This window comes from Stegodyphus dumicola, chromosome X2, assembly GCF_044657685.1.
Source record: "Stegodyphus dumicola isolate Sdum_Otavi_A_Nest chromosome X2, ASM4465768v1".
In the NCBI taxonomy this organism is placed as follows: Eukaryota; Metazoa; Arthropoda; class Arachnida; order Araneae; family Eresidae; genus Stegodyphus; species Stegodyphus dumicola.
In genome coordinates this window covers 14,276,547-14,302,205 of record NC_140781.1, presented here as the reverse complement: position 1 = coordinate 14,302,205, position 25,659 = coordinate 14,276,547, and the positions used below count along the sequence as shown (strand labels likewise).

The 25,659-nt window shown below is 33.0% G+C and overlaps 1 protein-coding gene across 3 annotated transcripts in view; it reads left to right on the top strand.

The window, feature by feature from the left end:
• Positions 1 to 25,659, top strand: part of hook (hook microtubule tethering protein) — a 227,166-nt gene that overhangs the window by 185,389 nt on the left and 16,118 nt on the right. For all 3 annotated transcript variants that reach the window (XM_085809576.1, XM_085809575.1, XM_085809577.1), the window contains one exon: positions 7,590 to 7,720. In XM_085809576.1, the coding sequence (XP_085665702.1) occupies positions 7,590 to 7,720 (131 nt within the window). The remainder of the gene's footprint in view (positions 1 to 7,589; positions 7,721 to 25,659) is intronic.

Here is a 25,659-nt window from a genome sequence, read left to right as displayed (position 1 = left end):
ATGTGTACTCAGTAATAAGTGATACAATCATTGCACATTCACATAATTTGTCCAAAATATTGAAGAACTAGGCACATAATTGATAATAAGTGTGCGTTAAATAACTACACAGTCCATAAAAATAGCCGAGATGTCAAACAATTTGAACATTGTTCATATAGTTCATAACCTACATTCTGCTCTATTTGCATAGAATTCAGCATTTAAGAGATATATGGATACACAAACACAGAAATATATATAAATAAAATTAACTTACAAGACATAAGACAGTTGTGGTGGTAAATGTATTAACAGTGAGTCCTCAAAGGCAGAGTAACAGAATATCATGCTATAGTAATTTATTAATACCATGTAATATAGTTTAACATATATCATTTCATGCTACTTGCAATGCAGTTAGATATTACCTACATTCTGAATTAGCACATAAAAGGGAGCAGCACAAACCCTTAGAATAAAGTAAATATGCATCTAACCATTCGACCAAATTAAATATATCATGACATACAATACTTCTCATGCTATACAACAAACAAAATTCACATACCAACTTTTGATGGAAAACATGTTTCATGCTATAAATATGTAGTATAACACATACAGTTTCAAGATATAAGTAGGGTGTATAAATTATCTCAACACACCTCATGGTGACTAAAGATTAGAGAACCGTTACAACAAAATAAGAAAACATGCTTTATGATAAAGCAAAATTGCAATTTTAACATACTCCTAGTTACACTTAATAAATAGCATTTATGATGACAAAATATTATAATACAACTATAATCACATCATACAGAGAGATTTTGAAAAACAAAACACCTTTAATCATTTTAAATACTAATTCAGAAGTCAAACAACAAAAATCAGCGTTATACCTACAAAATTTTCACAGGACTAGTTTCGATGGTTTTACCGAACCATCATCTTCAGTAAAACCATCGAAACTAGTCCTGTGAAAATTTTGTAGGTATAACGCTGATTTTTGTTGTTTGACTTCTAAATTAGTATTTATTTGGCGTGTTATTGTGTCTTAATCATTTTAAATATGTTAGGCACAATGTTGTGGAATCTATAATTGATATTTAAGGTTGATCAAGCCTTAAACTCTAATGATTATGCCTGTACAATCATAAGAATTCAACAAAAGAGGCACAACAGAATAAATTTGTTACAATTAGATATAAACACACTACTTAACAATACATAACTTTTCATATATATCAACATTCTACAGTACAATACTATGTTAAGACGAGAAGAAAATTTAAATGTGCTGTCTGTTTCTTAGATTATAATGATGTGTAACTTGAGGAGCAGGAGGTGGATTTTGAACTAAATGAGAGAATTGTATAGGAGCCAAATGAAGGCGATTGATTTGAATCTTGAATGGTTGAGCAAACTCATTGTCAAGCACTCGAATAGTGTAGTTTACATCACTTGATTTTGAAACAACACAAAATGGTCCAGAAAGTCTGGGTTTAAATGTGTCCTTAGATTTCAGATACACTATGTCATCAATATTGAATGATCTTAATTTGGCATTTTTCAGTTGACGAGTATTTTGTTCTACTTGTTTTCACTCAAGCATCTCATAGGCATGTTCATAAGTTAATTTCAGTTGTGTTAGAAGATCACACAAATAATGGGATTTATCCAATTGAGCTGGCCTTGAATCAGGATGAAATATATCAAAAATTAAAGATAAGTTTCTTCCAAAATGCAAAATATTAGGAGAATAGCCTGTTGAAGGATGTACAGTACCATTGTAAATATTCTGATGGATTAACAATGCATTTTGAAATGAAACACCTATAAAAAATACCTATAAAGGGTAAGTAAAGAAGTTTTGATTGAAGTATTAACTCATTCACTTTGTACATTACATTCCGGTCTCTGAAGAGTACAGTGAGATAATTTAATACATAATGATTTTGTAATTGATTCAAACACTAATGAAGTGAATTGTTTGCCCAAATCAGTCAAGATCACTTCTGGTCTTCCATGTACAGATATATATTGTAATAAATGTCCTGTAATAGTTTCAGCAGTGAGATTTTTAAGTGGATATAAAGCAAGATGCTTAGAAAAATGATCTAAAACAGTAAGAACATGGCCACAATTCCTTATAGGACCGACAATATCCATGGAAATAAAGTCATTTGGGTACTTAAGTATTCTGCTGGCTTTATATGGTGCTTGTTTATGAGCGAAAGACTTATATTTGTTGCATAAATGACACGAGAGGACAAAGTTCTTTGTGTCATTATACATGCCCTTCCAAAAGTAACGTTTCGATAAAATTTCATAAGTCTTTTGCACCCCAAGATGGGATATATGAGAAATTTCTAACACTTTAGATTTCAGTGCTTGTGGAACAACAATTAACTTATTTTGTTTGTTTGAAATAAACATAAGAAGCTTGCTTGACTCATTAATGAAGAAATTATGTACCTTTGCAGCATTAAGCAAGGAAGGATTTTTCAAAATTGTGATAATTTTTGAAGTAAATGGATCCGAACTTTGCTCAGCAAGAAACATTGACTCAGAAATTTCATGAGCAGGATCTCCAGAAGAAACCAGGGCATTCACTTGTGGTTGTTCAATATTTGTTTCAACAAACAGAAGAATAACTGAGTTATCTTCAGAGTTTTCAGCCAACACTGGCTGTTTATGATCGAGATCTTGCATACATGACATGTAATCAGCTAGAGAATTTAATTTTCCAGGAATATGCTTAAATTCAAAAGTATATTCACTTAACTCCATAAGCCACCTAGTCGTATTGTCAGCAGGTGACGTAGATTTTTGGTAATGCAACAGGGGTTTACTATCAGTCAAAATTGTAAACTTTTGATTATATAAATATGATTTGAAAGCAGTAACAGACCGATAAATGGCATAAAGTTCCAATTTTATAGCTGGGTATTTCCTTTCAGATGGTGACAGTGTTCGACTATAATATGACACAGGATGCAATTCATTGTTGTGTTCCTGCAGAAGAACTCCCGAAATAGCATGACCACTGGCATCAGTATTCAGTATAAATTCCTTGTCCCATTGTGGTAAGATAACTAAAGGTTCAGAAAAGAATATATGCTGAAGTTTCTCAAATGCGATGCTATGCACATCAGTCCATTTAAATTTATTCTTCTTACTGGTCAATTGTGTCAAAATATCAGTAAGTTCGGCATAATTTGGTATGAGATGTCTATAGAAACCACAAAGGCCTAGAAATTTTCTGACCTGGCAGACAGTCTTAGGTGGTTGAAAGTTAGTGATCTTGGCAATATTAGTTGAAATGGGTTCTGAGAGATGTGAAATCCAAAATAATCTATAGCTGTTTTGAAAAAGACACATTTTGTAGGAGACAGTGTTATGTTATACTTAGATAAAAGTTTCAATACTGCAGTCAACTTAGTCATTATACCATCAAAGTCAGAAGCACCTATTACTATATCATCCTGATATGCATACACACCTATGATGTCATCCATTTTTAGTTCATCAATAAGCGTATCCACTAAAGCTTGAAAAGTACTGGTGGCAGTCTTTAAGCCAAAAACTAGCCTTCTATTAGCAAAGGATCCAAAAGGTGTAGTAAATGTTAACACATACTGCAAGTGATTGGGAAGTTTAATTTGCTAATAAGCATTTTTTAAGTCGAGTACTGAATAGTATTTGTAAGTGGAGATGTTGTTTATAAGCGTTGAAATCTTTGGAAGAGGATATGTTGAATGTTCAATAATAGAATTAAGCAATCTTAAATCAAGAGCCATGTGATATTTGGGTGGATTATTAGGGTATTTGGGATCTCGCTTCTTTTTTACTAACAGCATGGGACAAGCCCATTCAGCAACATTTCGATGAATTAAGCCAGCTTCCTGCAGTTCCTGAAAATCTTCTTTTACTTGAGATTGCAATGAATAAGGAATTTCAAAAGGGAGGGTCCTAATGGGATTCGAAGATCTAAAACAAATTTGTGGGGTTACCCTATCAGTGCAGCCAAGTGATTTTAAAGATTTGGAAAAAGCTGCATAATTACATCCAATAAACACTGCCTTTGTTAAGGAGAAAGATGGTTAAGATCAAAGTCGGTAACAATTCTTGTTTCCTTATTTTTAAAACCTCTTTTGATGGAGTTATGAGATTGCGATACTCATTTTGAAGAGTATCCGAATTTACAGAATCAGGTATAGTCTCAACAAATTCAATGTCAGATGTGACTTGACCTAGCTTCTGATTTTTGTTAATATGAACACTGTTCGAACCAATATTTTTGATGACAGTAATGAAGGAATTGTCATTTAGAGTGTGGGTCACTGGATACAATTCAATATTGTGTTTACTTACAGTTGGTTGAAAAAGGACAGGTTGGTTATTAGCATGAGGACTATTGACTCTTAAGTGTGCAATTGTCGATTCCCAGGATCTAACATTATTTTGTGTTTCAAAATTGCATAACATTCTGAAGATACCAGATTACAATTATCATTTTTTACATTAGACATATTAATTAGAGGTACATCAAAATTATTAAATTTTGCAACTGCACTTTTAGAACATATTAAGACATCATGTTTGGATAAAAAGTCATAACCTAAAATTCCATGAAAATTTGGTTGAAAAGCATCAGATGCATAAAAAGCATGTTTAAAATGCTGCTTGTTTATCTTAAATGATATTTCTGCACAGGCTGAAAAATGTAATTGTATCAAATACAGCTTTTGATAACAATGACACAGAACTTCCTGAATCAAGTAATAAAGTGCACAAATTTTTACCAAATGTTACATGAATCAAAGGAAGAGTACAATCAGAAAAGACATTATTTATATGCACAATAGGTAAACAATTACTTTTACTTTTGACATGAAATTGTTGCAAAAACTCTTTTGATAGAACTCGAGGGTTTACCACTGATTATCACTTGCTTATTTAAATATGTTTCAATACTCTTCGATTCTTTGCTAATATGATACTTGGTTTTTGGTGACTTGGTTGAGACATTAGAGGTCACATCACCACCTACTTGTGAACTCCCCTTGCGTTTTAAAGGTGTACTGTATCTTGGCTGATTATAATAATTTAGTCTCTGACCATAAGATGGAAATCTGTTAACATTTGAGTTATCACCTTGTCGCATATTATTGCTATAGAATTGTGGTCTAGTAAGACTAGGACGACTGCTAACATAGTTACTCGAACTTCTAACCTGGTTCTGGCGAGGGCTACACATCGCCAAATACGCACAACATAGTGATATTGAATGTCCAAATTTATGACAGTATAAGCATGGAAGTGGATATGGAGGATATATGGGAGTTTCTTGCATCCAATTGACATAGTGGTCATTTGTATCCTGAGCTTGTGTGGGATTACTTGTCCGTAAAGACAAAACAGCATTACATTGATTTAAGTGATGCTTATCTAAATTACAAAATTGACATTTTTCATTCCGTAATGCAATTTGAAGACTGAGGTTTTCAACTTGACTTTTTAAACTCTCAATAGCATCATCTTTGCTATTCAGAGCAATGGAATGTGTTTGCATTATTTTCAGATTTTACAAATTAGAATGATGTTGCTGAGCAAAATTCATAAGCTGATCAAAATTATCTGTAGATTCACTAATTAATTTTTCTTTGAGTTCTTTTGGTAAAGCAGCTAGAAACTGCAAAGATTTTATTTGGTTCAATGCTTTGCTATTTTGAACATGGTTGTATGTAGCAGGAGCCAAAGTTTCAATGCGATGAGCAAGACTTTTGATTGATTCACCAGGTAACAGCAGAATGGTCTGGAAAGCAATTAAATTAGATGAAGGGTTAGCATTCTTCGAAAAGAAGTTTATCAGTTTTTCACAAGCCTCGTCGAGGTAAGTCACATTTTGACATGCAGGCGATTCTGCAAAGAACTGCTGTGCTGCACCAACAAGTTTACTTTTCAGATATAATACTGCAACTTTATCATTCCAATTATTCAGAGTTTTATATTCTTTAATCTGGCTAGTGAACCAGCGAACAGTAACTTTCTCCATGCAGCATCTCCATCTCGCACCTTCACAATCTCTTTCTCCTCCTCTCTCCCTGGTGGACAAAAATTACCGCCTTTTATAAGGTTCCACAGTTAAGTTTTGCCGCGAATGAAAAAAATCCGTCAGAAGGCAACCAATCGCAAAATACTTTCAGCTACCCAGGCAAACAGAAGTGAAGACGCTAGTTGTCTGACGCAAGACTTTCCTGCGCTTACAACAGTTATCTGATGAAGTCTGTTCCTCACCTTACAACACAAGTTGGCAAAAAAAGGGAACTGTCGCCAATGGAATCTGATGCAAATATCTAAATATTGCCATAACGTAGTAAATAATTAATTCAATGTGACCTTGTCACAGTAGGTTTCTGAGTTTGACTGGGCAGAATTATTGCATATAGGTATTGTGGATTATATTTCCGGGAAATCAGCTATGTTGAATGTAGCCAAGCAATAACTGTGCAAATATTTAAGTAGTAGATGCAGAAGTGAACAACTAGGATGCCTTGTTGCATCACTTAATGAGAAGACAGCCATACTGTGTGCATGGCACTGATGGAACAGTTTTAATGCCTCAATCAGTGTATGCACGAACAGTTCGACATTGTTTACAGTACAATGAACCGTTCGCTAGGCATCCATTGCTTGGTTTACTGTGTATGCACGAACAGTTCGACATTGTTTACAGTACAATGAACCGCTCGCTAGGCGTCTATTGCTTGGTTTACTTTTAATACACAGGTGTTTGTGTTAGTAGTGGTGCACTGAACAGCAGAGATGGACATCCAAATATCATAGCATCGCATTTTCAGACGAATTATGTTTTTGCTTGCAGTACCATGATGATCAAATTAGAGTTTGAAGGTACTATGGAGAGAGGTTGCTCAACTGTTGTGTTATGCATCATGATACTGATCCTACACCTGATGTTATGGTGTGGGATGTTATTGGATTCCACTCTCGCACCTACCTAATACATATTATTCCCACGCTTGCAGCCAGCTCTATATCTCTGAGGTTTTGCAGCATTTCTCATTTCTTACCTTCAGGGCTTGTCTGCAGCCACATTTCAACAGGATGTTGTAGTCAATGTTAAAGCTTTCTCCTTAGCTCACTATATTGTATTTTATGCAGAACTAACCGTTCTCCAGATCTGTCACTCATCGGACATGTCTGATCAATGATTGGAGAATGGCTAGCCCTGCATGCCACACCTGTGGATACACCAGATGAACTTCAGCTATTTGTGGAGGCAGCATGAGCTGCTATTCCCCAACAACACGTCCAAAGCCTCTTTCAATGCTGTGATGTGTAGCAATGGTTATTGACAAATGTAGAGGCAATACTCATTACTAATTTTCTCATCTTCCTTACCTTAAAGGAGGCTATATTTTAGATTAATCAACATTGATACTATGTATAATTGCTGAAATATATCTTGTTCTTCATATTGCATTTTGGGTGCCCAGAAGTGTATTCTGACGGTCTGTCAATGTCCTTTGTGAGTGTTTAGCTGCTTATTATTACTATAAATTACACTTACTTAATTCTAGGGTGCTCAGCTACAAAAGAGAGTTGCTGAAGAACGTCTCAGTCAAGGTGGCATTGGTCAGACATTTTTATCCCATCAGAGACAAGCTACTACAAGAAGAATAAATATGAACTCGTCTGGAGTAGCAACCAGGTATAGTTAATAATTCATAGAAAGATTTAACAGTAATTGCGTCACTTCAGCACTGCATTTCTTAATGTGCTAACATTAGAAATCTTACACAGATTTCTCATAATTCTTTCTCACCCTACTTATTATTTGATGTGAAAGTGCAGTTTTCATTCAGAATGCATAGTGAAATGCTTTGAATTGCTTCCACATACAAGTAAAGTAGATCTGGTTCTTAAATATAAGAGATTTAGTTTTTTGAATGTGTAGTAGAAATGTGAACAAAATATAGAATCAGTCGTAAATGGCGTCAAAATGTTATTTTTAATACACTCATGCATTTGAGAAACAGTGTAATTTTAACTGTATAGGGATAGGTATTAAGACACATAGAAAGTTGATTAACTATGAAATAATTTCTTTGAATGCTTTGTGTCTAAGGAATATGAATAAGAATTAAATAGGGAGAATGTCAATTATTATCACATTGGAAGATTTATGATTAGAATTTTATTGAGGACAACAATTACTTTCTCTTGTTTTCTGTTTTAAAAAGGCCTGGTAATCACTCCTGTGGTGCTCAAACCAAAATGTAGGGGGTGATAAGTCATCATAAATTGGATTTGGTTGCCTGACTCTCATTCTCCACTGGGGTAGTTTTTAAGTGATTAAGAATGCAAAGAATTATCACATTCGACTGTATGTGCTTTCAAGGTTGGTTAAGTTATTAGCAGTACCAACTATCAAATCCCAACAAGGATATAGATGATTTTTCATGTTTCGGGCTTCAAAATGACTGAAAACTTCTACATGAGTATGTAACTATTCATTGTAATGTTTTGTCTGAATAGTCATCTGAAACTTTGTGTCCATGCACTAATTCAAATTCAGTAAATAGTATAGGTATCTAATGTTGTCTGTTGTAGAAAATATGACCCAAGTTTCTCTACTAGAGTACCTAGATCATACTTTATTTTTGCAAATAGTAATGTGAAATATTTAAATTTTGAGTACGAGTTTTAAATTGAAGGTATTCAGTTTCATTCATTTTTAATGTAATCTGAAGTTTTGCTTTTATGTTTTCTAAAAATTTTATGAAGTTCAAATTATCTGTGTATCCATTTGTCAAAAATGTAAGTATTCATTAACATATTACAAAATCTGCATCTAGCAGCTTCTGAATCCCCATTGAAACATAAATTCAATGTGACTTGTAAATCCACACCAAATCCCATTGTTAAACATTAAGGGACACACAGAAAGCATCCCTACACAAGAAATACTCATGAGGTGTCTTTCTTTATTTATTTGTTTTTAATATCACTCTGCGAAGTTCTTTAAGTTGAAAGATCTGAAATGTGTACAGCCATTCAGCAAAGGGATTCGTGGAACGAGCCCATTTCCAACATCAGTATGTGAGATTTCGGTTACCAACATAGTTGTTGATCCATGCCTGAACTTTTTAAAACATTTAAATGGGGCTTGGGATTGAACGTGTTGTTTCTACTAAAGAAAAGTGTTACAGGTGTTTAAAATGATATTGTTATTCTAAGATTAAAAACAAAATGAAAATTAAGCAAGATTTAGAGACAAAAATAAACTCTTTGCTGAGAAAAAACATTTTTAAAAAATTTACTTTCTAGAAAAAATCACAGACTGAAAGTTATAAACAGGTAGATCTTTGCAAAATTTATTAACATTAAATTTTTTAAACAAAGGAATTTTCAGAAAAGTTAATATACATATCAGCATATGGAAAGATAAGAAAAATCTGTAAAAATATTCTGTGCAGAAACAACGTATGCATGTAATAAATTCTGTAAATAGCATGATGATTAGAAAATAGCTGTATAGATACATAGGATGACATTTACAAGCATATATGGCCGAATTTAACATAATTTTATTGTTGGATAAAGCAATTCTAGAGGTGCAATATCGATACACACATCCTTATGGTTATGATATGCACCCTTGCAATTTTCTGTATCTTATGTTTTCAAACAATGGACAATGGGCAGCAGTTAGCAAAGTGAAGTAAGAAAAGGAGTGTGCTTTCAGTAAAGCATGACATATGTGGTCAAAGGTTTCATTAAGCTGATTGGACAAGAGCTCTTTGCATTGTAGCAGGATTACCTAAGAAAGCATGAAATGGATTAATGTAGAGATGGCAGTCCAGCAAAATTATTATAGACAATTGTCTATAATAATCTACTTTCAAAACAGAGAAGAGATATACAAATTAAAATGAAGAATTAAGGGACTACTGTTAATTTAAGTTATAAGTCTGATGTACATATTTTTTATCGTACATATTCCCTCCCCCCTTTTAAAGAGGAAAAGATATGGTGTCAGAAATGCCTTCTTAGAAAAAAATCATTAGAGCATTGAGTGAAAATGAATGTAATGTTAGAAAAATCATAAAATTGGATGTAAATAATTTTTTAAATAATTATAATAGTTTGACTATAACATTTTTATGAATGATTGCCAGCTTCATATTCTTACTAAAATTTTCAGTGTAGTTTTAAAAGTTTGTAATATATTCCCTCCCCCCTCAAAATATAAAAATGATCATAAATTTTTCAGTTGTTAATTTCAGTTCTTGAAATAATTGTAATATTTCATAGTTCTTGAAATCCTTGTTTGAATATCATATGTGATTTTTAGTCCTTTTTAGTTTATTGTAAAAAGTGTCGTGTTCAATATACACTCACTTCCAAAAGTTAAGCATGAAAATGTAAAATGCAAAAAAATCAACAAATACTGCTTTGATTTACACAAAATTCTGCAGGAAAGTAGCATATATATTTATGCATAAAACAAAATCAATAATTGTATACAGAAATGAAAACAATATTAAATTTTGGTAAGTTATCAGATAATGACATATTGGAGACTTAAACAGAATTATTTTTAAAGTGAAAATAAACAGCATAAAATGAAAGAAAAGGACATTAATAGGGTGAAATACGAGGAGAGACCGATCCACCTAGTCTTATTAAAGACCGTATGATCGTGTATAGGTCTTCCCCCAAAATGAGAACCAAAACAACGGCTACCAGCTATCCGAGGCTCCTCACATAATAAAGAGCCGGAACAACCTAAAGATAGAAGGTTGATATAGATCTGCTCATAAAGCCAAAGGTGAGATTGAAATGTTCCGAGAGACCAAAGCATGAGTCCGGGCAACGAAAAACATTAATCTAAAGAAACCAAAAATAAAGTAAACTTACAATAAAAGGTCACAAAGCTGAATATCACCCATACTAAAGGAAAGTGAGAAGAACATAACTAACTCAGGAAAATGCTTTGTTAATAACAACTAAAAAGAGAAGGAAGAAGAACAACAAACAAACAGACAGCTCACAATAAACAAGCATACGAACACATAACACAATCAAAGAATTAAAACATCTGGAAGGGCCAGGAACAGAGTCGCCGAGGAATTCCCAATAAAACCTTTAAGCTTTTAAAATTTGATCAAATATAAATGTTCAATCTAAACATTAATAGGGTATGTGATCCTCCCTCATCTGTATACAAAGTTTACACCTTGTGACCATGCTTTCAATTAGATGGGAAACATGAAGATACAGCACGACCGAGAGCATCCCAGAGATTTTCAATGGGATTAATCCTCTAATGCCCACTACAAGAAATTTCCAAACAAAAAATTATTTGTTAGTTAAAAGAATGTTATTTTAGGTGAAATAAAGCAAACGTGGTGAAAAATTGTGAAAAAAATATTAATGTTTTTTTAATGGTAGCAAATATGCTACGATAGGCAGATTAGGGTACAAATCAAGTGATTTTCAAACACATTTTTTTAAAATTTCGTTTAGTTTATGTACAGTTATTTACAAATGATAAGCTCTAAAACAGTTTCTGGCCTTGTTAAAAGATATTTTTCACATTTGTCACATTTAACTTGAGTAAATATTCCTTTAGAGCATATGTGGCATCTTTCCCGTATGGAATTATTATGCTGGCCAGTGATGCACACAATCAGTTCTTTGGTCCTAAAAGTAATAAATAATATAAAAACAAATATTTAAAGTTACAATATTTATATTTACAGCTATGATATCTGCATTCTTTACAGATGCTACAGAATAATCAATGGATCCTCTGACTTCTTTTTTCAATTCCTTCTCGTTCTTTAATTTACATTTCATTAGCCTGTTTTCTCTCAAAGTCCCAACAAATCCTATATTTTTCTTGGATAATTCACATACTAATGGGATTCCAGAGAAAACGTTATCTGCAAAGATAGTAAGAGTACTTCATAACTGCATCACAACACATGCTCCTAGACCTAATGCGTAGGCAGTTTGATCTCAATAGTAACCTTCAGATTTTCCAATGTAAACATCAAAATCATAACAAATGCCTGATTTTCCACACTGGATCCATATTTTTAAACCCCGTTTGATATGAGGTTTTTTAGGCTTATATTGTTTGATATAGATTGTTCCACGAAATGGAATTGTTTCATCAATATACTGCTTGGTCTCACCTGGAACGGATAGCATGTGTTCTCTAAGTCTAGACAACCACGGTCACACTTTCCAGCATTTGTGACTTCTAACATCATTATCAGTTTGAATTATTCGCAATATACAAAAGTCTTAAGATTTTTTCAAATCTGTTTCTAGACATTACTTCTGCAATTTGGTTCATACTTTATTCCCGCTTCTCAATATTTTCTAATATGAGGTGTATGGACTAATCCCATTCTGATAATCATTCCAATTACTTGCTCTATTTCATTTGTCATCACCATAAGAAAAGTTCCTGTTTGTTGAGCACTATACAGATTTGTTTATTCAACTAATAATTTTATCATATCTGTTGATAAGACAGTCTGAAAATATGCAAGATGGAAGAGGTTCTGTAGGATCAGGAAAGTTATCATCATGTGATGAAGGCATAAGATTAGGTTCTTTTTTCCTCCAGAGAATTTTAAATTTTTATAGCTCTTACGTAGATAGACACTTTCTTCAATATTTGATGCATTTTGGTCATTTTCTACATCTTCAATATGATCTTGGTCTTTATCATCTGAGCTTCCTTCATGGAAGATATCAGACGATTGTGTAGGGATATATTCATCATCAGAGTCGTCATCGGATATATCGGATAAATCACTTTCCAAACTATTCATATATGCTATGGCATCTTCTAGTTTTTTAAACACATTTCTTCATCTTACTCTGCGGAAAAAGAGACCTGAAGTGCATGGCTGAAAAAAAAAAATTCAAAACTTTATTCAAAATTTTGAAAATTTTATTAAATTACTATTATATTTTATTTAATTATTTTTTTTTAATTTTATTCAGTAAATAAAGTGCAAATATATTAAAAAGAACTTGAGGTTTAATAGAGGATTAAATTTATTTTTCAATTTAAATCTCAAAATGAATTTTCCTAGAGACTTTTTCACAGGAAAATATATATCTTAAAATATTTCTTAAATTGAAAAATGTAAAAATTTAAACTAATAAAATTTAAATCCATAATTCGTATTTAAGGATAATATTATCTGTAACATTACAAAGATTAAAGATCATGAGCTAATTTCAATGTAAAAACATATTTTCTTCATAGAACTGCTAGGCTTAGATACATGAATGCCCATGGTAGCAGATTTGCTACCATGATTTTAAAAATACATTTTAGTATTAAAAACAATAATTTTGTAAAAGTTATTTTATACTGTGTGATACACTAGCTCTTTATATAAATAGAATTATTAACTGTTTTATTAAAAAAATTTTAGTGAAATAAACAAAGAACTTACGTCTAAAAAGGTGCTTGCATTGTTTGCTGCATCCATGCTTCTTCTAATTCCCCCCCCCTTAAGCTGATGCAGCTATCTATGCCTAAAATTTGCTAATACATGAGAAAGGTTCAGTCTATAAATTTATGACATAAAAATTACATTTCATGGCATACCTGGTATAAAAACGTGTTGTTTAATATATGGTAGCAAATATGCTACCATGGGCATTAGGGGGTTAAGGTTGGGTGAATATGCTGGCCACGCCATACCATGACCTTCGAGAGGGAGAAGGCCATGACACTTTGGACTACCATGGGCATTAGGGGGTTAAGGTTGGGTGAATATGCTGGCCACGCCATACCATGACTTTCGAGAGGGAGAAGGCCATGACACTTTGGAAACATGGCGGAGTTTTCCGTCCGATGTTGTCATCGGGAAGTCATCTGGATTTTTAAATTTTCGTCGGAAATATAACTTTATCATGTTGCTTAGTTAATTGCATTAGCTGAAAGAAAGAAGGCTATATACATTATTTTCTTTAGCTTTTTAGGCTTTTTGCAGATATTTTAATTAACTTTGTGCATAAATAGAATTGAGAGAACTGAAGAACAAATGAACATTTTACAAAAATTTAAACGCTGATTGAAAATTGCCACTGTCATGATAAATTGGGAAGGAGTTCTTAAGATAATAATTAATATTTTACCTAGGCTCAAGTATTAATTTATTTGCATTTCAGAACAAAATATATAACCATCAACTTCTATATCTCCAATGTATGTAAATGAAATACTATATAAATTAGCTAATAAATGTGATAAAAATATTTCGTACAAGAAACATACCTAAATCTTATAACAAAAAAGCCTTCCAACATTCATATTTGAAATGAGATAACCTAACAAATAACCTACACAACTGGCAATAAAAAATAATAAAAAGCATGTAAATGATAATCGTAATTCCCATTATCCTAAAATTTAGAAACTAAAAATATGTATATACACCTGCATATGATTGAAAGAAATGGTGTTAAGAAACATCAGCATTGCTACTAAATATTGTAATTCATAATTATTGGATTTTTAATCATATAATATTTAAAAAAACATTAAATTTTACATTAAGTGCAAATTGCAGTTCTGTTATTTTTCTCTTGGAATTCGTAATATATCTCTTGGTATAAATACGAGTGTTGCAAGTTATGTTTTTTAATTATTACATTTGAATACATTCTATTTTCATTGTTAATTTTTGTACATGCTTGTGATAGCAATAAAATTCATGATTAAATGGAAAAAAAACTTTTTGTTGTGTGCTATTTAACGAAGAGCAGATTTAAATGTGCAGTTCTTACTATTGTGTATATTATTCAAATCATTTCTGCGCAGTATTCAAGGGAAAGTATCCAAAGGAATGTTATTGATTTGAAAAAATGAATAAAATTGCCATGAGAATCTGCCATTGTCTAAAACAAGTGTATACGTATATTTACATGTAATCGAAAGAAATGTTAAAAATCATCAGCATTGCTACAAATTATTGTACTTTTAACAGCTTGCTATTTAAAAAACTCTAAAGGATTTTTTATTAATTGGAAATAGTAATTCTGTTACTTTTTTCTGGAAACTTTCAAACACTGCATAGTTTGTGTTTTTTTAAATATCGCCACATACACCAAATATGCCAACATCCACTATTTTAAAATATTTCAAATATTTTTTTTTAATATTTTTAATTTGTCTATGTTGTTTGTTAGGTTATCTGATTTCAAACATGAATGTTGGAAGGCCTTTTTTGTTATAAGATTTAGGTTCGTTTCTTGTACGAAATATTTTTATCACATTTATTAGCTAATTTATATAGTATTTCATTTACATATGTTGGAGATATAGAAGTTGATGGTTGTATATTTTGTTCTGAAATGCAAATAAATTAATACTTGAGCCTAGGTAAAATATTAATTATTATCTTACGAACCCCTTTCCAATTTATCATGACAGTAGCAATTTTCAATCAGCGTTTAAATTTTTGTAAAATGTTCGTTTGTTCTTCAGTTCTCTCAATTCTATTTATGCGCAAAGTTAATTAAAATATCTGTAAAAAAGCTAAAGAAAATAAAGTATATAGCCTTCTTTCTTTCAGCTATTTTAATTAACTAAGCAACATGATAAAGTTATATTTCCGACAAAAATTTAAAAATCCAGATGACTTTACGAAGACAACATCGGACGGAAAGCTCCACCATGTTTCCAAAGTGTCATGGCCTTCTCCCTCTTGAAGGTCACGGCCATACGCACAATCCCTTCGTTCTCCAGGTAGTCATCGACGATGTCAGCTCTATGGGGACGTGCGTTATTGTCCATTAAAAGAAAAGTAGGGCCAACTGCTGCAGTGTACATTCTCACAATGGGTTCTAGGACTTAATCTCGATACCGGACAGCCGTCAAAGAACCCCGTTTAAAGATGCGCAGGCCGGTGCGGTATCCTAATGAAATCCCTCCCCACACCATAATGCTTCCACCTCAGAATGCGTGATTTTTTGGGACTGATTGTGTGTTCATTGTTCATGCCATATCCTTATACGCTTGTCATCTGGCTCCAGAGCAAATCTTGACTCATCAGTAAACATGACATTGCCCCAGTCAGACACATTCCAGTTGACATGTTCCCGACACCACTGTTATCGTGTCCCTCTTGATTGGACGGATAGAGGAACATAAACTCGAGGTACCTGGGCATACAGTCCACTCCTATGTAATCTTCGGCGAACAGTAGCTGCAGATATCGGCTTACCAACGGACGCTGTAACCATAGATGTCACACATGGGGAGGTCTCTCTGCGATTCTGCATGGCTACAAATAGCAGTATTGATCTTCTGTGGGGGTTGTAACCCTTGGGCGACAGGCCACGGGTCTTTGGGCAACTGCCTGTGTGGTTTGGAATTGTTTCCATAAAAATGAAATTACAGAATGATGAACGCCGAAGAAAAGAGCAACATCTGTGATCAACTGTCCTGCTTCAATGCGCCCCACAGCAAGACAGCGCTCGGAATCTTTCATTTGTCTTCTGGAAGTTATAGAAACACACGTCTTGAAAAAAAATTGTACAAAAGTTTTAAACACCTTTTTTCAGCACTTACAATCAACTTCTGTAACCCTTCATAAAGCTGACTTATAAGACTGCCTTTTTTGAATATTTCTTGACATGAAAGCGCGATTAGCTGTTACCTAACATATTTACATACTTCCATCTACCTCTGCAGTGAATTGCATCCTTTTCAATTCTGATTGGCTTCTGGAAATTAGCATTTTTCTCTCGGTGGTTTAACTTTTGGAAGTGTATAAAGGGTCTTTAAATAAAAAAGTATGAAATGTTGCAGAAACCAAACTGGTTGAAATTTGAATATGCCACTTTTACGTAACATAGTGATACATCTAAGGACACGAATGCAGTATCCAGCACAGTTGTGCACAAGCACCTGCACATGAGGCCAGAGTGAAGCAGGCAGTTGTGTGTTCCATCCAATTGATGTGGCAGTGTGTGTGATGACATCTTCGCATTCACAATGCAAAATCTGGTGATTTAGGATCAGCGAGATGTTATCAGATTTCTGACTGTAGCAGGGGATAAACTGGCTGATATTCATCACCGGATGGTAGCTGTATATGGAGCAGTCTGTGTGTCCAGCAAGTCTGTGAGAAAGTGGAGTGCCAATTCTTCTCCGTATACAGCCACTATCTGGTGATGAATATCAGCCAGTTTAACCCCTTCCACATTCAGAAGTCTGATAACATCTCGCTGCTCCTCAATTGCTGAATTTTGCATTGTGAACGCCAGGATGTTATCACATGCACTGCCGCATAAATTGGACGGAACACACAACTGTCTCCTTCACTGTCTTCATGTGTGGGCGCTTGCGCATGTGCACGACCATGTCGGATACTGCATTCACGTCCTTAGATGTCTCATTATATTGTGCCAAAGTGGCATATTGAAATTTCAACTGGTTTGGTTGTTATGACGTTTCGTATCTTTTCATTTGAACACCCCTTATAGAACCAAAATGTTTCTTTTACATATTCTTGAAATTCTATTAAATGTAGTTGTTTACTCATTGTAAAATGGGCTTAAAAAATTTAATAAACTCAAAAAGTAACAAAATATAGGACAACAAAATAAACTTTGATAAAAATGGTAGGTCCTGACAAACAAATCAATGCAACTACTGGCTGATGGCTGTCAGATGCTAAAATACAACAGCAAATAAAAATCTCTTACAAGATAGCTGGCATTTAGCATTGTATAACTATATCGGAATTATTAGTTATGAAGTATGGCCATAAAATTCTTCAGCGTTACATAATTTAAATATAAAGATGAGAATTCAATTTCAGATTCGGTGAATAAAAATTTTGCATTACCTCACAATAATATAGACCTTATAAGCATTTATAATTTGTTGCAGATTCAACAAATTGCTTATTCATTATGATGATACTATAAACATGTAAAACATCATTAAAAGTATTACAAATGAATTATGAAATAACATTAAAATTACTCAAGAAACTTATAAATTCAGAATTATTAATTGTTTAAAACAAATACTGAATTTCTGTGCTTTCAAACCGCAACAATAAAGTCTTTCACTTTTTTCCCAGAACTAATCTTAGAGGCCAAATATAATGAATTCACACCATAATTTTCATTCTTAGTGCTGAGAACAGATTTAATGGTAAAATAATGACACAGATAATGATACTGTAATGTATTTTGCAGTAATTGACAAAATAACAGGTGATCTTTTTAGTTATTTTTTTTATTTTTAGTTTACAGAGATAGATAATTTGAATACAGTCTTTTAGTTACAAATTTTTCATGCATCAAACTTCAAAATTCATTTTAAACAATTTCTTACATTTCTGAGCAATGGTTACATCATACAAATATGGCGTTGTCACTTCAATAATAAATATAGTTATTTGTTAAATACCAAAATATTACAACCTTTCTCCCCTCCAGATAAACTTTAATTTATATTTTTAGAAAGTGTACAATTTTTTTCCAAAGAATATCAACACAATACATAATTGAAATATTACATATAATATACAGTAAGGAAGAGAGGAAAGAACAAAATATTTTTTTTATCTATATAGGGAAATAAATTATTTAATCAGGCCAGGGAGTATGACTTAATGCGTCTACATTGTTATGGGTTTTTACCATTTCGATGAACGACAGTGTAATTGTAGGGTTGTAATACTAGTGCCCATCTCATAAGTCGTGGATTTAGACTCACATTATTTTTGAGCCAAACTAGGGGCCCGTCTAAATAACATTGTAGTTTCTTTACAGCGAATATTATGGGGCCGCATTCCTTTTCCGTGCTAGAGTACTTTTTTTCAGTTTCTGTAAACTTCTTACTGAGCGATGATACTGGATATTCATTGTCTCCTTCTTCTTTCTGAGCTAAAATGATACCCATACCAAAGTATATATAATTAAAATAATATATTGATATAATTGAAATTGAATATGATATAATTGAAAATCTTGGAAGAAACTATACCCTTGCCTCCCAGGTAAGTTCAGGATAATTATTGCTGATTTTAACTGTATATATTGTTTTTAAACTGTATACATTGGATTTTAAATTATATTTATTTATATTGAATGGTTTTATTTTGGATCCTTTTAACTATGCACATTTTAAATTTTAATCTTAATCATTGTAATGCTGCGGCATGCCGGCTCTCTGCAATAGATAATATTTCTGAGGATATCGCTGATATTGTTACAGTTCAAGAACCTTATTATATTGGAAAGAAAATGGCTTATATTAAAAACAGTTGGAGGACCATCCATGCAGATACAGGAAGAGCTGCTATTGTTGTCGTAAACCCTGGGATTGAATTCATAGTTAAACACGCTTCTGATATTATCGTTGAAATTGAAATACAGAAAGAGGGAAGGAATTATGGTGTGATTTCAGTTTATTTTTCCTCTGTGGATTGTTTGAATACGTATCTTTTAAAATTAGAAGAAGTTATATCTGTTTTTAAAGACAGTTTTATTATTATTGGAGATTTTAACTCAAAGAATTTTATTTGGTTGGCTAAGAGTCTTGATGAAAGAGGGGTTTTAACTTCAGATTTTATCATTTTAAATGATTTGATTTTATTGAACAAAGAAAATTCTAGACCCACCTTCTCTTCTGCATGTGGAGATGGATATATGGATTTGGTGTTGTGTTCTCCAAATTCTCTTATTGAGAACTTTGACATGCAAATATTGGAGGAAAATTCCCTTAGCAATCATAACTATATTTTGATAAGTATAAAGGATGTTAGTATTAAAGATGAGGGATATTATTCTGTCAAATAATGTTAAAAGAATTGATAGATGTTGCGTTAAGATGAGAAGGTTTATTTTTGAGATTGAAGACCGTATTGTCAATATGAAGGATGCTGGGGAATTTAATGATTTAATTTTGTATATGGAGAAGCGAATTGAAGAAAGAATGAGAGAGATTTAAAATGTGAAATACGACAACGTAGTGGTACTGCTTGGTGGAATTATGAGTTGAATACTCTTAGAAGGAGAGTCAGGGCTATCCGCAAGAGCTGCCAGGTGAAAGACTTGGATGATGAAACTAGAATACGAAGAAAAATAGAATATAAAAAATGTTTGGCTTTTTATAAAAAGAAAATTAAAAAAGTGAAGGGTGATTTTAGAAATAAGGCTTTTATTCAAGACAAGGAATATTACGAAGGAATTTTTAAGGTTGCTACGAATAAAATTAAGAAACAGATTATATTACGAGATAGTGATAATAGAGCGGCTACGAATGTAAAGGAAGAATATTTGAAAATTGTTAAAAAGACACTGAATATTGAAACTGATGAAATTGATGATCCTGATAATAATGGTGATAACTTTGGTAATGACGACTTAGATGGTGAATTGGACTTTACCTACGAAGAAATTAGGGAAGTCATTTTAAGTCTTAGAGACAGAGCCGCTCCAGGATTGGATGGAATTCGGGCAAGAGTTGTAAAAAGGTTGTTTGTGAACTATCCTTTGTTTTTTATTATTTTGTTTAATAAATGTTTGTCTTTGCATGTTTTTCCTATTGCCTGGAAGATTGGAAGATTAATTTTGTTGCCTAAAAATGAAGATAAATATCGCCCAATTTGTCTATTAAAGGTTTTTGCTAAGGTATTGGATAAGCTAATTGTAAATAGACTTTTATATGTCATAAATGATAAACAACATCTTACGGAAAATCAATATGGATTTAGGAAAAGAAGATCTGCTAATCTGGCACTCTTTAGGGTAGTTGATAAAATACGTAGATTAAAAAGTATTGAACATGTCGCGGTTGTTTCTTTCGATGTTAAGGCTGCTTTTGACTCTGTTCGATGGTCCTCCGTATTAAATAAATTATTTGAGCTGAAGATTACAAAAGATCTTTATTTACTTATCAGGGATTATTTTAGTAATAGAAGAATTGTTTTTAGGGGATTTTCAGAAGATTTAGATATAAATTTGGATATGTTTAAAGGCTGTCCGCAGGGATCGTGTAGTGCTCCCCTGTTCTGGGCCCTAATAGTTAATACTCTCCTTGTGGATTTTGATGTTTCTAATGCAGAAATAATTTGTTATGCAGATGATATTCTGCTTATTATTAAGGGCTCCTCTCTGGAAAAAATACAACATACCTTTATAAAAGTTGAAGAGCAGATGTTGAAGTGGAGTAAATCTGAAAATATTTATTTTAATGTGGAAAAGACTTTTGGACTTTTCTTTCCTAGAGGGGGTGCTAGAACTAGAGCACCAAAATTGAAATTTGAGGGTAAGAATATCCGTTTTTCAGAGAAATATAAAATATCTGGGTGTTATCATAGATGAAAAGTTAAGTTTTATTGAACACTTTAAATTTATACATAGAGAAACTGATAGAATTTTACATTTTTACCGTAGTACTTTTAATACAGAAACCTTGCATAAAAAAGCGCCAATACTGAAGAGAATTTTTAACAGTGTTATCTTACCTAAAATTTTCTATGGAATAGGTGCTTGGGGCGCTAGGGCAGGGGAGTTGATCCGCTTGAGAGACAAATTGAATACCTTGCAGAGAAGCTGGATGCTGGCAGTTACGAGAGTCTTCAGGACAGTCTCTACAGAGGTGGTCTGCCTACTTGCTGGTGTCCCGCCCCTCTCATTCCAGTATAATTTTTATTATAAAAAATTTTTACTTTCGAATAATTTGGTTGATTATATAGATATAAATGAATGTGTTATTAAATGTGAAGCTTTTCAAAACTTTGATGATGACTGTATAGATCCTAGTAATAAGATTTTGATTCCTTATGATTGTGCATTTCTCGAATGTCAGGAAATGAATATTTTCACAGATGGTTCAGGACTCGAGGGGGTATTGGAGGTGCGATTGTGGTATTCTTCTATGGAATTGAAATACAAAATTGGAAATTTCGTTTAAATTCTATGAATTCTGTCTATCAAGCAGAAATGTATGCTATTTTTGAAGCTCTCAATTGGATTAAAGGCACATTGAAAATTAGATATAATATAAATATTTATTCAGATGCATTGTCGGTGCTACAGACCCTCTCGGGTCCTGAAAGTAAAAACTCTCTTGTATTTGAAATAAAAAAGACATATGCACAATTGAAAGATATACATAATATTAAGCTTCACTGGATAAAAGCACATGCAGGATATGAAGGGAATGAGAGGGCGGACGAATTAGCTAAGTCTGCAGCTGTGGATGAAAATGTGATTATTAAAAATATCCCAGACTCTAGAAGAAGGGCCACCTCTACTCTATATAATTATGTATTGAACGAATGGAAAAATAATTGGGAACAATCTAATAGAAATTGTGGTTTACTGAAAAATATAAATATTGAAAAGAAAATGAAGTTATATAAAGATATAGATGCCAATCAAATGCTTACGGGACATGGACGCTTCCCTGCATATTTGAAACGTTTTGGATTGCAGGACAATGATAAATGTAATATTTGTAATGTCACTGGAGACTCTATGCATTTCTTTGAGAACTGTATTATTACCGGGAGTGCAAGGGATAGATATCAAAAATATTATAGAAGTGATTTCAAGAAAAATTATAAGAACTTTGTGGAATATTCTAGACAAATTATGAAGATTGTGAATAGCTCAAGAGAAGCCATAGGAATCTATGTGTGAATGGTGTTTTCGTATTGTATTTGCTTGGTTATGTGTTGTCTTATTTTTATTTTCTAACAGTTCTTTATTATTTTATTATGTTCGTTTGTGTGAATGTTTAAGGTCCAGTGATGACATGAAATTCACTGGTCGTATTTATGATTTTGTTTAGTTCTCTTTTTTCTAACTTTTTTTGTTACTCGGTTCCTGGGGCTTTTGGTTTCCCGGGATTCATAGTTTAATATTTTATTTGTTTGTTTTTCTTTGTTAGTTTTTTTTTAGCGCGGCTGGGTCTCTGGCCCCTCGTTTGTTGTTAGATGGGCCGGGCCCTTGTGATAAGTCATATGACCAGTGTTCTTGGTTGGGTGGGCTGAGGGCTGCGCCCCCGTTAATTCACCGTTAATTCACCCATACCAAAGTCTGAAACATCAATTTGCAAAATAAACTCCTTATTGAAATTAGGTGAGTGTAATAGAGGCTTTTGGGGCAGTTTTACTTCTTCAACAACTCTCTTGTCTGTTTAGTTTCTTTAAAAACTTCTCCTTGACTTCCATCTCAACCGCAGAATTTTGCAATTCATCTAGAATTTTTAACTGAGAATTGGCTAAATTTGTCAGTTCTTTCTTTTCAGATAGTTTTTGCTCGTTGCGAGATGAACTTTTGTTCTTATTTATTACAGTCAAAAGTCATTAATCCGGACTCGTCGGGACTTCGGCGATTCCGGATTATCGATTTTTCCGGATTATAGATCATCAGTTTAAATCTGGTAAGATGGCATGCAGAAATTACAAAATTAAAAATATGAAACCGTAATTTATGAAATAAAGAACAATTATGATCTAAAGGGTATCAAAATTTACAAAAAGAAAAAGCTTAATATTTATTTGTTTACTTTATTAAACATTTCCTTCAATTTTCATGTGATAATACTTTCTCTTTAATTCTATTAAACAGACATAATTTCTTGTTTAGTTACAAAGTTCCGCTGTTCAAGTCCTAGAATTGCTGTGTTGAGATTACCGACTAATTTGTCAATCGAATTTTTTTCCGTTTTCAATAACCTCTGTGTCACTTTCTTAACTATCGGAAGCGAATTATAATGACGAGGAACTTGATTTAAATCATATCAAAGACGGAGTACATCAAGATGAAATATTACATTTAGTAAGGAATTATAAGCCAAATAAAATAAAAACAGCTGCCCTGAAGATAAGGATAGTGCTGACAGACCAACTTCCAATTCATTGCGAGCTGCGGCGTCCCCCCCCCACCACTGAGCAGCGGGAAATTGATAAACAGATTTTGGAATGGTTAAGAAACAAAGGATATGCCTTTATCCATTTTTTGCAGCAATTCCACTTTTTGTTTAATGGACTTCGAAACATACTTTTGCTTTGTAGATCCTTTACATATTAGTAAATATGTATCGGAAATTCTATTTGACATAATCGAAAGTTCAAGCTTACTTTTATAAAATTGCTCTAACAGTCTGCAAAAAATAATAAGCAGGATCCAATTCGAAGATTAAGGAACAACGCAATCTGCAACATTAACTGAATTAGATAACTTTAGCTTAGCGTATAACTCCGTTACACATTAAACGCGCATGCGCACAAACATATTCGCAGCCGCAAGGGTCTTACGCACTCTCGTAAACGCCTGTGCGCATGCGGGAACGCAATGCATGCGCAGAAAGTTTGTAGCTTTGAAGCCCGGATTATAGATCATTCCGGATTATGGGTGTCCGAATTAACGACTTTTGACTGTACTTGCATTCTCATTGAATATGGCAACTTTGAGTATACTTTATCATGTTTATGCCTCTTTGCTTTCTGGCTCATGCTTAGATTCTGAACGTATTTTTAATTTCTTAGCTTTAGAAGCACCTTCATGATTCTTTTATCAGAAGTTCTTTGACGTGCTGTTAACAAACTGTCAAACACATCTTTGCTTTTTGGAGAAGGAACTGGGGAACTTGTAGGGGAATAATCATACACACTATCCACAGAAGATGAATCAGCAGATAAATAAGGTGAGTCAACTTCCATATCAATAACTTCAGTTTTCTCATTCAGAGATGAACGTTTAGATTGTTTATCAGGCTTTTGTGAAGCATTTAAAGAAGCTTGACCTTTAGGAGGTGAGTGTTGACCAAATTTAGTTTTAGCACTTGTATTTGTTTGGTTCTGTATCAAAGATGTATAGTTCTGCATTTGATCCCCATATTTTTCAGGAATAATAATTAATTCCTTTTTATTTTCATTTTTTTCCCACCAACAACCGTTTCTTTTACTTTGAAATCATTTGTCTGGCTGGAAATTTCACTTTTAGCTTCGCTTAGCAATGAGGCTAGATCTCTGCTTTTATGCTGGGATTCAATTAATTCCTTGGAATTAACATTAATTACTTTCTTAATTTCTTTGTCTTCCTCATCAGCTTCCAGTAAGATATCTTCATCAGTCTCAATAACAGACAGTTCTTCTTGTTTCCCCATTTTGATGTCTGTACTTCGATCTTCTTCATGAGATCATTTTACTTGAGATCATATCAAAACCGCATTTATCCTTTCTAAATTTAAGAATTGTTTATCTTTGAATAACTGAGCAGTTTTGTTACCCAATACGTATCTGCCAGGAACATTTGTAACAACAGCTGCATTTGTTTATATATGACAAGTTCACAATTAATTTCAACTTCAGCTAATGGTAGACACACTAAATGGTCATTTAAAAGATATTGTACTCAGACACGTTCTCCAGTCATTTTTGTGTTATCTACATATTTTCGTGAAATAACAAGGTCAAGCTTCTGTCAATGCTTTACAAAAGTCTGATAAACAATCTAAACATTCATCTCCGGATGAGAAAACTGAAGTTATTGATATGGAAGTTGACTCACCTTATTTACCTGCTGATTCATCTTCTGTGGATAGTGTGTGATTATTCCCTTACAAGTTCC